The following is a 15,365-nucleotide window of genomic DNA, read 5'->3' as shown; positions in this document are numbered from 1 at the left end:
GCCAGTTGGCAAATCTCAACTTCAATTTCCTCTTACTACTTTGAAGAATTCTGGTGCTCTGTATGCAAACAACATTTTTTAGTGTCTGCCAGTGAATTGATACCGTGCTTCAAAATTAGCCATTTTAAAAACCCATTATGAAAATAATGTCTGGTCACTACCAGTATTTTGCAGGAAGAATCCAAATGCATACTGTATGTTTCGGTTTGCGCAATTAAAGTGGATTAAAGCACTCTGGCACAACAAATCGACGTTGTTGTTGTTGTTGTTGTTGTTGTTGTTGTTGTTGTTTGTCTAAAACAGAGACTTTTGCAGTTAGGAAAGGAACAGGGATATGTGCTGAAAAGAGTTGGATAACAATCATATGCCCTCTCTGCTAACAAACCTGAAAGAATCCTCATTGTCTGCCTTCCTGCAGACAAATCTGAATATACTCTCAATAAAGTCTGGGCTCACATAACCTCTCTGTGCAAGTTGTGTGCAAACAAATCAGGACGACTAAACAGATAAATTAGAGGGGGGCTAAGTGTTACACATGATGTAGCATTTTAAATTTAATCGCTTCCTAGGCAGTGATATATCGCAGTCAGAATCCAAAAGGCCGTTTGCACTGCCTCTGTGTGGTTTTTTTCAGCCTCCCCCTTCCAGTGCATCCTTTGGCAACCTGTCCCCAAAGTCAGAAGACCTTCCAGATCCTTCTGTGAGATGTAAGCAGCTGCTGTCAGCAGAGCTGCACTCATCCAGCAGGGCTTCCCCTTCCTCTTCTCCACGTGGGGCCTTCACACTCCCCCCCCCCCCGCGGCTCTGGAGGGTCCTCCAACCATCCAGAGCAGATGCTGGGGTCAAGTGATGGGGTGGGCTTCAGAGGGAGGCAAGAAAAGTCCCATGCCATCTTAAAGGCTAACAGATTTGTTGTGGCACAGACTTCTTGAACATTAGATCCAACTTCATCAGATCATGAAGTTCCTTACGTTTTCTTTTTTCAATAATTGAACCCCCGAGAGCTCTGAAAGGTAGCACTACCTTAAATTGTCTCTAAAAGAGTCATATAAAGCCAACGAACCAGATAAAACATTACAGCTATGACTTCAGCACCTCAGTTAATATTCTACCACCATAGAAATTTGACCCATCTTTTATTATGGAATCTTAATAAATGCTGCCACAAAAATGGTTGTTTCATAAGGGCGTGTAATTTGTTGTTTTCCTTTATGGCCTGCTGCCCTCCATGTGAAGTTGGACACTAATTCCCACCAGCTCCAGGCAAGCTAGCCAATAATCAAGGATGCTAGGAGTTGTAGTCCAAACAATTTCTGGAAGTCACCACTTTGGTTGCCCCTGGTATACAGCTTCCATACCCACCTTTGGCCTATTACAAGAGGCAAAGTATAATTATGCAGTGAGATGTGTTGCCTTTGTTTCTGTGTAACCTTGCATTCTGTCAAGCTGTTGTGCAATTCCTTGCATGTTGGCTTTTCATCATTGTTTACTGGCGCTTTCCGCTTTTAATTGCAGTATTTATCTCCATATATAGCTCAAGGAAACCATTCACCCCTGCAATTCTCTTTTTTTGTTTTAAAGAGCTGGCTGCACAAATTCCTCATCCTTTCCTTAATTCCCTTCTGTTGCAAGGAGCATGAGGGCTCTGAATTACCTAGATTACCTTTTTTAACTGTAAAAGTTAATACTGTAGCATGAGTTATAGTTGCCTAATTGTAGCTTGTATTTTGGTAAGCTTACATAAACTGACAGTATTTTTAAGCTGGTGGAAAATAGCATTAAGGCAAAGCTTCCTTCTCCCCAGCAAAACCAAGTTGAGTTCATTGCTCCCATTTTCATGCTACTATTTCAAGCTATAACCATAATGGTCGCATGTCCCCAATAAAATGAACACAGCACTTCAAGCAATAAGTACACTGCCTTTGTTTTAGCTTTTATTGTGACCTTTCCATTTCTCTCTCTGCAAATGGCCTTAAATTGTTCTGTCGTTTTAAATTACTTAAGTATTTCCTTGTTTGTTTTTTTAACAGGAATGACTTAGTTCAGCAATTTTGCACTGCCCTAAATGAACTATGCAACTCTGGATTTGAAGGCTATCATATTTACTGGGTTGCTTGAGTCAAGTCTTTAATGTAAAGGGGAGGGCAGAAGAAAGGGGTGCATGTTACCAGACGGTAAAATATATAGTGGATAAGTACCAACGAAACCTTGGAACTGAACGTAGATGCCAATCTACAAAGAGTGTTCAAAGTGGTCGATTGCAGTTTGCTCTTGAATATAGTGGTCTAGATTTAATAAGATGTGAGTATGAAATCTACCCTACTATTCATGAGCAACTTTGCATTCAGATTCAGCTGAACAGGGTGGAGGGTTTTGGTTGGTACAGCTTTGCCAGTCCACTGATAATCTTCAATTCTCTTTTCAGTGAAACGCTTCAGAGAACCAAAGCATGAAAGGCGTCCTTGGAGAATTTGGTAAGTGCATTGTATTGTTCCTAGAGTGCCTTACCTTTCCTATATGTTCAGCTCATGGACCTTGGGCGATGCATTACAAAGGGCAAGCAGTTGCAACCTGACTACTGTGCGTCAGATTACGCTTTGTTTTTTTTTCCAGTCTATAGGAACACCAAGGCAGGGATGTCTGAGAATGTTGCACTCGATTCTGTGTCCTTTTAAAAGAAGATTGTAGTTGCATTACAGGGTCTTCCTGTGCCAGGCAAAGCTGGGGCAAATAATATCAAACTGCAGGAGCAGCAGGTCATTTTGAAATTTAAATCAATTTAAATTTAAAACCTGTTCGCTAGAACAAAGTACATCAATCTGCATTTCCCTCGACTTCCCCTCCCCTCCTTTCTGTGGTTACGTAGTGTATATCTTTTTGTTACTGTATATCCAGCTCAAGCCTATTCACTGATTTCCCCTTTGTATTCCCTTTCCCTTATTTCTTAGCGCACGTGTTTATTCTGCTGATGTTTTAAGTTGTTTACATCTTCCTGATAGTCAATAAATTTTCCCCATTCTGTTTTTAAAAAGTCTCTCTTCTTGGTTTCTTATTCTTCCGGTAAATTCCACCATTTCTGCATACTCCCATCAATTTTAATTGCCCGTGACATCTTTCTCATGCTGCAGACAAATCTTCTGAGTTTGAAAGTCAGTGCCCTTAGTAGGATTTATTTAGCACTGGCTGTTTCTTCCTGCCTCTCCCAGATTAGGAACTCGCTGCCTATTGACATCAGATTGCTGAGTGTACACTTTTCAGTGCCTGCTAGAAACATTTTTGCTCGGGCCGTCCTATCCAGGCAGGCAAGAGTTGGCAGGTGTTTTGATCTGTTTTTAGCTTACAGTTTATTTTAAACAAAAAAAATTCCTTCCAGTAGCACCTTAAAGACCAACTAAGTTAGTTCTTGGTATGAGCTTTCGTGTGCATGCACACTTCTTCAGATACACAGTGTGCATGCACACGAAAGCTCATACCAAGAACTAACTTAGTTGGTCTTTAAGGTGCTACTGGAAGGAATTTTTTTGTTTTGACAATGGCAGACCAACATGGCTACCTATCTGTAACCAGTTTATTTTAATTATATTTTTATTTGTCTTAAATAATGTGTTTTAAACTTGACCCTTTATTGACAGTTTTTCATTTTTGCAAATCACTTAGAGAGGTTCAATTTACCGTCAAGTGGTATATAAATTTTGTCACATAAATTAGCAGTGCAGGGGTCAAGGTGTGTGGAAACAGAAGTGCAGAGTGCAGTTATCCAGTATCAGTAGCCAATCCAGAGAGGTGTGGAATGGGTGTTGGCCTGCAGAGACTTAAGTGACAAGGGAAGTTCAGCTGGCAGGAATGGGGGGAAAGGTGCAGTATATGGGAACAAGGCTTACTGGCAGAGAAGAGCAGAGCTGGTGGCTTGAGGCAGTGGTGGTGCTCATGAGGAGTTTGGAGAAAACAAGATGTGGAAAGGAGGCAAATTGGGGCTGGATAAGCCCATCAGCTCCATAATTTTGAGTGAACCCGGGCATCTGTTAGATAGGAAATTTCGCTCTCCAGCTCATTTAAGTTTGACACATGGGTCTAGAAAACAGGAATATATTGGAATGTCTAATAAAAAGTGAAACTTGCCTGCTAATGACCCTTATGAATGAAGAGCACTTGCACTTCATTCCCTCTCACCCAGTCAAGTTATACTTGTGAATTTGGTAGACTGGACTTTGCCAGGCATGCAGGTAATTAAAAAAGTGATGGGGGTTCTCATGGCTGAGGCAAAATGCCTCCCCCCAGGACTCTTTCCGGTCCTCACTGGCTCTGCTCTATACTCTCCAGAGCTTTCCCCTGTTGGAATATGTAACTATTTCACTTTGATGGAGGATGGAAGGGGGGATTTCTAGAGAAACCTGTGACTTTTTGTGTTGCTGGGATGTAGTTCTCAAACTTGCCAGTCTCCACTTTTGCCGCCACCCCATCATATTAGCATGCCGCCCCCTGGAAGGTTCCCCATGACGAAATGCAGTATTTGCGTTGAAAAGGGTCTCTCGCCTCCAGGATAAAATGTTCAAAACCTATTGTGCACCCTTGGTATCTTTCCTTTCTTGCAGTTTTAGATGAGGAGATCTGTATGGTCTGTGTTTCATGTGATGACCACTTTTTTAACTTCCTGTAGGTTTTTGGATACTTCCAAACAAGCCATAGGGATGTTGTTCATCCACTTTGCCAATGTGTATTTATCAGACCTTACTGAAGAGGACCCTTGTTCACTGTAAGTAGTGTGTGTGTGTGTGTGTGTGTGTGTGTGTGTGTGTGTACAACACTTTATAGAGCCATCCTGCGTGCTGTTTTAGAATAATAGCCAACAGGGTTTAGAAATATTGCTCCAACAAAGTTTAAATTTAGATCCCTGCTGTAATGGTTGTGAGGGGTTACTTGTGCGTAAATTGCCTTCAGTTTAGTTAGTTTGCTTGGCCGACCATGCTTAGGGTCAGAGCTCGCCCTCCGTGACCTGTTAGTCACTTGCAGAATCCGAGAGTGGGCGTCTCTTGAACCTCTTCCAGCATAAAAGCTGTTTGACCCCGAGTCTCCTCCTCTGTTCCCTGCGCGGAACGCGTCTGCGCAAGTAAGGGGAAGGCAGGGGCTCCCAGCACACTCTCCACTAGTTTCGGGTGAAGGGTCTTGGAGCCCTGTCACCAATTCCTCCATCTCCCTCTCTTCTCTATGGGTGTTACGCTGAAATCCTTCCCCCCTGCTAGTCCCCTCTCCGGCATCGCTCGGGAGCCCTGCCTCCGTTTCTTGCTCTGATTGCAGTTCCCTGACACCTGCCCAACAAACTAAGTTAGAAATCAATGAAGTAGGGTCCTGCTTGGTCAGGCCAGCAAGTCAGAACCTTCATAAACATCCTTATAGTGCAGAACAGCATCAAACTACTTCTTCCCTGCAGTGCACAAGTCCCTTCAAATGATAAACCATAACTCTGAAACGCTAATATTCCTCCAGATGGAGCAATTCTGTCCAAAAAGCTGGGAAATAGAGATAATCAGTCACAGCTTGATTGTTTTCCAGAACAATAGTGACCTCTGGTGGGCTCTGATATAATAATAGCTCAAATTTATGCATCCAGGTTGATCGATCCAAATGTCTTAATCCATCTAGCCCAGTGTTTCCCAACCTTGTGCCTCCAGCTGTTTTTGAACTACAACTCCCATCATCCCTGACTAGCAAGACCAGTGGCAAGGGATGATGGGAATTGTAGTCCAAAAAACAGCTGGAGGCACAAGGTTGGGAAACACTGATCTAGCCTCTCATTCTACAGTAATGTATTCATATAGTGTAGTTTTTTTTAAAGACACCAAAAAAATCCACTTCAAACAGAATTTCTATTGACTTTTTGCTTGCGCTTTTGCATTTGAGCATCTACATGCACATATATTTTTATCATAGCAACTGCTCTATGAGGAAGACTAAAGCTCAAAATGAGTGACTGGACCAAGCATATCTAGCATGCCTAATGACTAAGCAGAGATTTGAATCTGGATTGCCCTGGTCCTAGTCCAACATGTTAACCACTGTACTGCACTAGCCCTTGAGTGTGTCCCTGCGTACCTATGCTTGCTAGGTAAAGGTAAAGATACCCCTGCCCGTACGGGCCAGTCGTGTCCGACTCTAGGGTTGTGCGCCCATCTCACTTAAGAGGCCGGGGGCCAGCGCTGTCCGGAGACACTTCCGGGTCACGTGGCCAGCGTGACAAAGCTGCTCTGGCGAGCCAGCACCAGCACAGCACAGCACACGGAAACGCTGTTTACCTCCCCGCTATAAAGCGATACCTATTTATCTACTTGCACTTTAAGGGTGCTTTCGAACTGCTAGGTGGGCAGGAGCTGGGACCGAAAGACGGGAGCTCACCCCGCCACGGGGATTCGAACCGCCGACCATGCGATTGGCAAGTCCTAGGCACTGAGGTTTTACCTACAGCGCCACCTGCGTCCCTCTATGCTTGCTACTTGACCACTAAAAATGAAGAATGAAGAGTAGCATATCGTAAAATTACTGTGTGATTAAGTTGCTAGGCATCTTGAATAGGCGACATCGCTGTCAAAGGCAAAGATCTAGGTGGTGGTGATGGCTGAGAGTCATATGGATTGGAATTTTGATTATGGCAGCTGCATAGGCCTCAGATACGTCCTATTTCTTTTGTGTATTTTTCTTATCCCTTTAGGTACCTTATCAACTTTCTGCTGGATGCCACCTTGGGAATGCTGCTAATTTACGCTGGTGTGCGGGCAGTAAACAGCATTGTTGAATGGCAACAGTGGGAGTCCCTTCGCTTTGGTGAATATGGTAAAGATTTTGATGCCTTAGAAAGGAATTCTTTGGGGGCTGAGCTGCTTTAATAACTTACTAGATGGGCAGTTTTAATGTATTTGACCTATCAGCACCGGCAACTGTATAGCATGTTTCTTTTCCTAAGGTGCAGATATTTGATCGCTATACATTGCCAAGATGCAAGTTGGAGTGAATCTCCTAACAAAGCAGTAATGTTTTGCAATCAGAAAGCAGCACATCAGCTGGCTGAGAATGATGGCTGTGGTCTGCAACAGATCTGGGGTTTTTTCCCAGCATAAGGACTTTAGTCTTCTGCTCTCTCAGATGACTCCACTTTTTGTCCCTTACGATTGGAACTACCTCCCAGAATCAGATAAACATTAATGCCCCCTTCTCTTACTTCCTTCAGATACCAGCTCACAACCCACCTGCTGTGTGAAGCCTTCACCCCCTAGTCCCCAGCCCCTAGTGTCATTAAGACAATGTAATTGAAATAGTAAATATTTTTCCTCTGTTTTCCCCTGCATCCATTTCCCTTCCTTTGTCTCCTACGTCAAATTTTAGATTGAAAGACCTATCCTCTTGTGTTTCTGTAAAACACCACTCACGTTACGAGCATGAAATATATAATAATTTGGACCTGGAATAATACATAGTAAATCCCTATTCACGGGTTCTCCCCCTCTGTCTCGTCTCCATTCCCCTCTGCAGTAGGAGACTTGCTGTATCTGTTAAAGCATCCTGTACAATTTAGAACTCTAAATGCGCAAGATTCTAAATTCTACAGGCAGCGTCCACAAACACAACAGGCTCCCTGCTGCAGGCGGGGAAGAACTACCCAGCACATCCCCATTCTTCCCCGTATTGGATAAAGAAAAAGAGAACACTATCACAGGCTCATGTGAAGCCTCTCCCTGCCTTGGCGGAAATATTTCAATGCTGAATCATGTCTAAATTGAATTCCTTGCTAGCCACCCTCAAAGCATCCTGCATCCAGGAGGATCCTGGCAAGTCCTTCTATTCTTAACCCAATAGGGAGTCTTGAGCTCATGGATGTGCTTGTCTCCCCAGGTGAAATGGCTTTGTACAGTTATTGGGTTTATCTTTGTCTCAGATTTTCCTGAGCCCAGTATTCATTTCTTCCCCCACTACATTCAGTTGGATAGTGGATTCAGGGAGACTCCAGATGCAAAATAAAATTCCACTATTATGCCAAATTGGATGACTCTTCCTCCTTGCAAAGAGATTTGCTCCCCGCTCATATTAGATTGAGAAATAAACGTCTTTGCACTTAAGTCCTGAAAGTGTTTAGGATGCCTTGGAGATCATAAGTCAGAATTACTGAGGTTCAGCAGTGCAGTTTTGGCCAAGTTCCAGAGATGAACTTTAGGCATGCCCAGTGGGATTTCTGACTCTGCGCAGAAATCTCTTGCAATATCACAAACTGCTCTGCAAAGCAGCTTCCTCTGTTTCAAAAGTGCCAGGTGGGAAGTAGACTAAAGGAAGAGAGTAGTTTAATTCATGCTTAGGATTAGGAAAATGAGCATTCTTTCCCCCCCCCCCTGAATTAACTAATGAAACACTCCCTGACCTTTCTTGCATTTTCAGATTGCCTCCTATGAGCTCATTCACTTTCCTAGATGTATCACTTGATCCCTAGCGATAGCTTTGATATTACTTCAGTAGGACAACAACTCTGTTCTCATATTAAAAGCCTGTCTTTTTATGGATTTAATTTGATAGTGTCTTGGGAGGAGAATTGATACCTCAACATATGCAGGAGGAGCTGCTGGTGATATGGCAGATTGAGTTGCACAGGGAGAGTGAGGCAAGTCTGAGTCTAAATGCTGGCACTTGGATTTCTATCACAGCCTCATTTGATTGATAGTTATATTACATATGGGCGCTACTATTTCAACAGAGAACAAAAGTAACATAATAGGTGAGAACCAAGAAACTGCTAAAATGCATGTGTGCATTTTCTGACCTGTGGTCAGGAATGATGGCAAGTGTAGTTTGCATCACATTGTCCAGCCTTGGGCTGTAGCCTTGCAAGCTTCCTACTCTCTTCCATGTAAATTCAGCTCTCCTTTATTTTGTCAGCCTTAGCTACGGTGCAGCATTGCTTCTATACTGATCAGCCAGCTTTTAAACAGAGCTTAACACTTGAAGTTGATCCTCTAGGGGTTGGTGCAGATGTAATGCTTATACAATGGTTAACACCATCACACGAGATTTATATCTACATGTAATAAGCATAAGAGGTGGAAGTGTGCAATCCTCTTCCAATCGCTTAACCTTATTTAAAAGAGTGGCAGCATTATGTCTGCATTCATCATCATCATTTTATTTGTATGCCGCCTTTCCATAGTTAAACCAATGCTCAAGGCGGCTTACAACAGGACAAGACATAATTACCAACATAACAGAAGTCATAAGCAGTAAATAAAACACAACCAAAAGTACACAACCAAATGGAAAACAATTTCCACATAAATCATAAAATCTAAAACTAAGAATACAGCATTAATATAAATCACAATATAAAATGACATAGATAAAAAATAAAAGCAATTTTTAAAAACAGAAACAGAGCCCTCTCTGCCCAGCAGCAGCAGCAGTCCTTTATGGAGCCTGTCAGGCCCCACCCCAAGCCAGGTGGAGAGAAGCAGGGCAGGGCCCTTCAGGCTCCCAGCAGGTCAGTCCTTGCAATGCTTGCAGTTGAGCAATGCTTTGAATGGAAAGGCAGCATCTGCCAGATTATCAGTTGTTGTCTTTTCTTCTTGGCCTCCTGTCATTCAATTAAGGTACACTTGGGCTGTGCAAAATGGATTTTGTACAGCAACTCCTAAGCTATTCTAAAACGGAGGCTACTAAATTTCTGTTCCAGTCTTGAAACGTTTTTTGGGGGAGGGAAATACTTTTATTTGTTTGAAAGTCTTACTACTATTCCTACTTTAACCTGAGACTAAGCAGTGCAACAATGACTTTTGCATTTATCTTTTGTACACAGGTCCATTCATACTTGTATGTATCTGTAATGAGGAAGTTGGGCATATAAGTGAGGGTTTTCTATACTGACGCCAGCATCGAGAAACTAATTCCTGCTTTGGCTTCCCTACCTGTTTATCAGGACACTTCTCTGGTGGGGGAATTCCTGCGGTAAGGGAGACATGCAGTGTAGAATGTAGTGTAGAAAGAGAAACAGCCCTCGAGTTTTGGTTCCCTTCCCATGATATTTAAGTAAAGCTGTTTATTTCCTCTGAAAATGGTGGAATAGCTTTCGACCAGTATTTGATATACAGATAATGAGTTTCTCGTGACTGATTAATAAAAATTTTATTTGACAAGCACCTGGATAAATCCTAAGATCTCTATACAATATAAAACAGATAAAACACAACCCGCTTCCCACCAGGCTTGTAGTGTGAGTGAGCAGAAGGGAAGGGGCCACGAAACACAATTTTGAAAGCCTGAGCTCTGCCAAAGCAAAATACATAAACTTGCTTCTTCTTTTTTAATGGCAGCTGGAATCCCTTGCAACTTGCAAGTTGCCAAAATGTGTCTTGAGTACATGTGAAGAAAAGAAGAGAAAAGAGAAAGGCAGCTTAGTGTGTTCTTTAAGTGTGCCCTTTCTTCTTGCTTCACACTTGGCTTAGTTCTATACAGTGGACCCTCGGGTAATGTAACTTTCGGGTTGTGAACACGGCAAACCTGGAAGTGTATACTTCCGGGTTTCACTGCATGCGCAGAAGCGCTCTATCGTGCCGTGCGCAGAAGCGGCACCTCACGTTGTGGACATTTTGGGGTACATAAGGACCCCTGGAACAAATAAAGTTTGTATCCGGAGGGTCCACTGTATAGGAATTGTGAGATGTGTGCATCTGAAGGTACTGTGGAATAATGAGATTTGCTACATTGGTGACAGGAGGCACCCATAAATTTATACATGACAGTACATGCATGTAATTTAACATGGGTCTTGTTGACTCCGGGAAAATATACGAAGGATTGCTGTCTTTGTGTGGGAGAATTTCAAGGTTTGCAGGAATACACAGAATTCCTCACTGCCCCATGAGAAAAGAGCATGCTCAGTTGCATCCAGTAGCCACTAAGAATATTGATTTGGAAAAGAAAATTGAGTTTGGGAGTGAGTTGGTCTGCGTCTTGTATATCATTCTGACTGACGTCTTTTCTGGCAAGATGCTCCAAAAACGGACCTGAAGGATCTTGAGCAGGAGGGTATTTGGAGCCACATAGAAATGTTTGTCTCTTCCGGTGTCTCTGTGGGGAACAGCAATAGCAAAAAGGAACTATGCTGCATTGGTGGGGGGGGGTGAGAGAAATCCTATACAAAGATTTTATATTTTAAATGTTACTATTAAAGCATTAAGATATATTAAAATTGCATGTGTTAACCTGCAAATAGAGAGCTCGGTATATTTCAAATTCCACTGAACAAAGAGAGATGGTTCCCAATATACCAATTCAAAATCTGGACTGGAGAAAGAGGCTTGAATTTTTATTGCTGAAATGTTTATTAATAATCTGTAATTGACTCTAGACAGAGTTATATATTTAATTGGCGGTGCATGGGATATACTTCAGTAACACTCTTTATTAGAAATTTCCAGACTTTGAAGCGTTAAGTGCTCAAATGTTATATAGCACTTGACATAAAAAAAGATTATAAACATCAAGACCAGCAAGTAAAATATCTGGTGCATGTCTTTCAAAGCCATGCCAGAAAAGGAAATGACCAGGGCCCATTCCACATTACAGCTGTTTGAAGGTATTCGAGTTTCCATTGCAGCGTTCTCAGGCTCAGCTGTTAGTCTGTATTTGAAGATACCATGAAACTGACTTGAAAGCAGAGAGGGAAATATCATAAGAAATAGCTGCATTCTAGTTGTGCTGACACTGCTTATTGAGAACCATTACAGCAAATCAGATCATGTGCAGAAGCTTTTTAAAACTCGTATTTTAGCTAATGCTTCGTCCTCTTATCCAATTCTCATATGTGAGTAAACAGGAAGACACAACTCCACCGGGTTTGTTTGCTTTTTTAAAAAACTCACATTTGTACTAGCCTGTTTTATGTAGTCCATTTCCCTCCAGAGCAGTAAGATAATTAAAAACTCCAAAGAATCCTATTGCGGCTTCAGCTAAATTATTGTAAATAGTATTGAGAATGTGATGGGTTGTACAGCAGCTATATTTGAGAAATTAATATGATCCTAGTAGACTAGAGAGGAGTGACTAGTGTCAATCTTAACAAGGTTGTCTTCTGTACATGGGAAAACAACCACGCAAATAAGGAAGCTGCTTGGGCATACCCAGAGCAAAATCTGTCGCAGTTAATATGGGTTAATTAAAACTGAATATGCCATAGTCTAGTTCACTTATTTTGCCCAAACTCCTAGTTGGTATAGAAAGGACTTAGACAAGGCATTTGATTCAGGGGGCAGTCCGATGGAGCGTAATGGAGCCGCAGGATCACTGTTACAATCACAGTCCTGCCAAGCATGTCGGCCGGAGCAGTAAGGGGGAACAGTCAGATCACCGTGGCAACCTGGAGTTGGTGCAACAACTGGGCCCACTGTAGACATGTGGCAGCAAGGGGGCCTGTTTGCGATCCAGTGGCTCAGGCTGCTTAGCCCCACCCCTGAACCTCCTTGGCGCTGGGCTGGGGGAGTTGGATTGGGCAGAGGTTTTTCTCGGCTGAGCCCCTCTGGCCTCTATCTGCAGAGTGGCATCAGCCACTGGATCAGCATGGAGTTCCTTAGCCCCACCCACATGCTTGTCAACACTTTCAAAGAACTCTATATGTTTAGTGAGACAGGACCTAACCTTTGCAAAACCATATTGATTCCTCTTCAGCAATATTTTGTTCAATTTGCTGTATGTCCTATAAATACCAATATCTCCCCTCCCCTGCGCCACCTTCAAGTCTTCAGGTATAGAAGTCGCTTGTGGAGAAAAGTTAAAATATTTTTTGTTAGAAGATTAGCCATTTCACTTAAAAAAGAAGAAGAATTATTGGGTGGATACCATCTCAGTTCAGTCCTGATTTGTTAATTTAAATTAATATATGAAGCTTAGAACTTCATATACCCTTCTCAGCTGTGGTTCCACTAGGCTTCTGAACTAAAGTCAGAAGAGGACAGTATTGCCTTCTCATGCCAGAGAAGTACTGGGGGAAGCAGGGGCTGGCCCTGAGGTAAATGTCCTCTGCCATTTGGAATCCTTGGCCTCGTCCCCAGAAGTTTGAACATCAGGGCCATGACACCTTTAGCATACCTTCATTGTTTGGTGGTTTAGCTGCCATCCAACTGATTTCCTGCTTCTGGTATTTATTTAGATAAAGTATTATTGCTCTTAATGCTTTTTAGTAATATGCTTCTAAAAAACACAGGTATTTTTTTCTTTTTTTGAAAAAAACAAACACTTTTATTTATGCAATTTTAACAGCTTTTATATACACATCGTGCAGCATCCATCGCTTATCTCTTTTCCTAAGACTTCCCAACCCATCTCTCTGTGGCATTCTAGGGAAATCTTGATCTTGATGTTTCATCCATTACCATTTCAGGTCTTCCTTTTTGATGTTACCTGGTGCTCATATGTTAACTCCTACTTGTAGGTTAAATTGTATATTGTACCCTCTAAGATAATCTCCAAAACACCTCCACTCTTCTCTTACTTTTGTTGTTGACTTAGTCATTTCATCGAGTCTGACTCTTCGTGACCCCATAAAGCAGAGGACACCAGCACTCCTGTCTTCCACTGCCTCCCGCAGTTTGGTCAGACTCATGTTTGTAGCTTCAAGAACACTGTCCAACCATCTCGTTCTCTGTCGTCCCCTTCTGCTTGTGCCCTCAATCTTTCCCAACATCAGGGTCTTTTCCAGGGAGTCTTCTCTTCTCATGAGGTGGCCAAAGTATTGGAGCCTCAGCTTCAGGATCTGTCCTTCCAGTGAGCACTCAGGGCTGATTTCCTTAAGAATGGATGCGTTTGATCTTCTTGCAGTCCATGGGACTCTCAAGAGTCTCCTCCAGCACCATAATTCAAAAGCATCCATTCTTTGGCAATCAGCCTTCTTTATGGTCCAGCTCTCACTTCCATACATCACTACTGGGAAAACCATAGCTTTAACTATACTGACCTTAAACTCATCCTTATTCCTTAGTTTATCTGTCATAGTTACTATTTCTATGTATTATATCAATTTGTTCTGCCAAATTTCCTTGGTGAGTATCTCTTCTTCTTTCCATTTTTTCCTTCTTTCCCATTTTTTGTTTGATAGCATTTCTTCTTGCGTTCCTTTTTCTTCTCATTGCGTCAAGGCTTCCATTTTTCTGGGGGAATGCCCTCTGGTATATTTGACACTGCTCATTCACTATGCTGGTGTCTTCCTGAGCTTGATGGCACTTTCCACATCTAGGGCATACATTGCAGCTGAGCTTCAATTATTATGCATAGCTGTCAACTTTTCCCTTTTCTTGCGAGGAATCCTATTGGAATAATGGAATTTCCCTTAAAAAGGGGGAAAGTTGACAGCTATGTTATTATGGATTTGAATAACCTTCAAGTATTCTAGAGAGCTTTGACTCTTTTGAACTTTCTTTTTACTAGTCTCCTCATTTCTTATAAGCCTTCTTTTTTGAAGTCATGGCTGCGAATCCCGGATTTGACCTCCATAGAGGAAGAATAGTGGCTCATTTGTATGGGCACTAAACTGTGAAAAGCTACCCAGTGACATTTTGCAGAAGTTTAGTGAAGGGTCCATTACCTTTCAGTATTTTTGCTAACAACTTTGAAGGAATGGGCAGCACCCTTGATGATTTGGTGAAAGGTTTCAGCATTAGGCTGAACATGCATGTGTCATAAGAAGGCACAGACAACGTGAAGAGTCTTTTTTCCAAAAAAATTTATAAGTGCTATTGCAGTTAGCTGTTTGGTGTTTTGTAACAGTCACTGGTTATTCACTATTACAGGAGGTTAGTTTTCGTTTTTCGTTTGCTCAGTCCAGAGACAGTGTATATATAACATTTTAAGTTTTGATTAGAAGATGCAGCCATTTGCCACACAGGACACAAAATGAAAGGTGGTGGGTTTTTTTGTTTAGGGGTAGGTTCATTATGTAAACACAGAATATTAGAGGAGCCCTCAGGGCACATGAGAAATGAATGCTTCCACCTTTGTGTGTGTTCAGTTTCAACTTTCGAAATCGTGTAAATCTGTCTTAGAATGAGATTAAACAGTTTTGTTTCCAAATAAGGGACAACCAAGAATCAAGATTTCTTAGTGTCTTCCTAGCTACTCAGATGCGATTTAAGCTTGCTTGCTTGCTTGCTAACCGTTTGTGTTTTGTTTTGTAGGTGACCCCCTTCAGTGCAGTGCTTGGGTGGGCCAGTGTGCATTGTACATAGTCATCATGATGTTTGAGAAAACCATCATCATCATAGTTCTCCTAATACCTCAGTGGAAAGAGGTTTGAGTCTTGATATACATATGTTTAATAGATAGAGAGATAGTTAGACAGACCATATAGT

The 15,365-nt window shown here is 42.1% G+C and overlaps 1 protein-coding gene and 1 long non-coding RNA gene across 4 annotated transcripts in view; one reads left to right on the top strand and one right to left on the bottom strand.

The window, feature by feature from the left end:
- LOC310838915 (store-operated calcium entry regulator STIMATE-like) overlaps window positions 1-15,365 on the top strand; it is a 38,899-nt gene that overhangs the window by 15,439 nt on the left and 8,095 nt on the right. For all 3 annotated transcript variants that reach the window (XR_014561217.1, XM_083726865.1, XM_083726866.1), the window contains exons 2-5: window positions 2,426-2,474; window positions 4,658-4,753; window positions 6,704-6,825; window positions 15,192-15,304. Coding sequence is in view for 2 of the 3 variants with exons in the window: in XM_083726865.1 (XP_083582991.1) it covers window positions 2,426-2,474; window positions 4,658-4,753; window positions 6,704-6,825; window positions 15,192-15,304 (380 nt within the window). In the remaining variant the exon portion in view is untranslated. The remainder of the gene's footprint in view (window positions 1-2,425; window positions 2,475-4,657; window positions 4,754-6,703; window positions 6,826-15,191; window positions 15,305-15,365) is intronic.
- LOC310838943 lies at window positions 14,172-15,183 on the bottom strand. The gene is made up of 2 exons (XR_014561239.1): window positions 14,396-15,183; window positions 14,172-14,299 (listed from the first exon to the last, which is right to left on the bottom strand). It is a non-coding gene; the product is annotated as an uncharacterized lncRNA (long non-coding RNA).

This window comes from Podarcis gaigeae (assembly GCF_964106915.1).
Source record: "Podarcis gaigeae genome assembly, chromosome: 2".
NCBI classification, from domain to species: Eukaryota; Metazoa; Chordata; class Lepidosauria; order Squamata; family Lacertidae; genus Podarcis; species Podarcis gaigeae.
The sequence above is the reverse complement of the archived record's forward strand: the minus strand, read 5'-3'. Positions and strand labels throughout refer to the sequence as shown.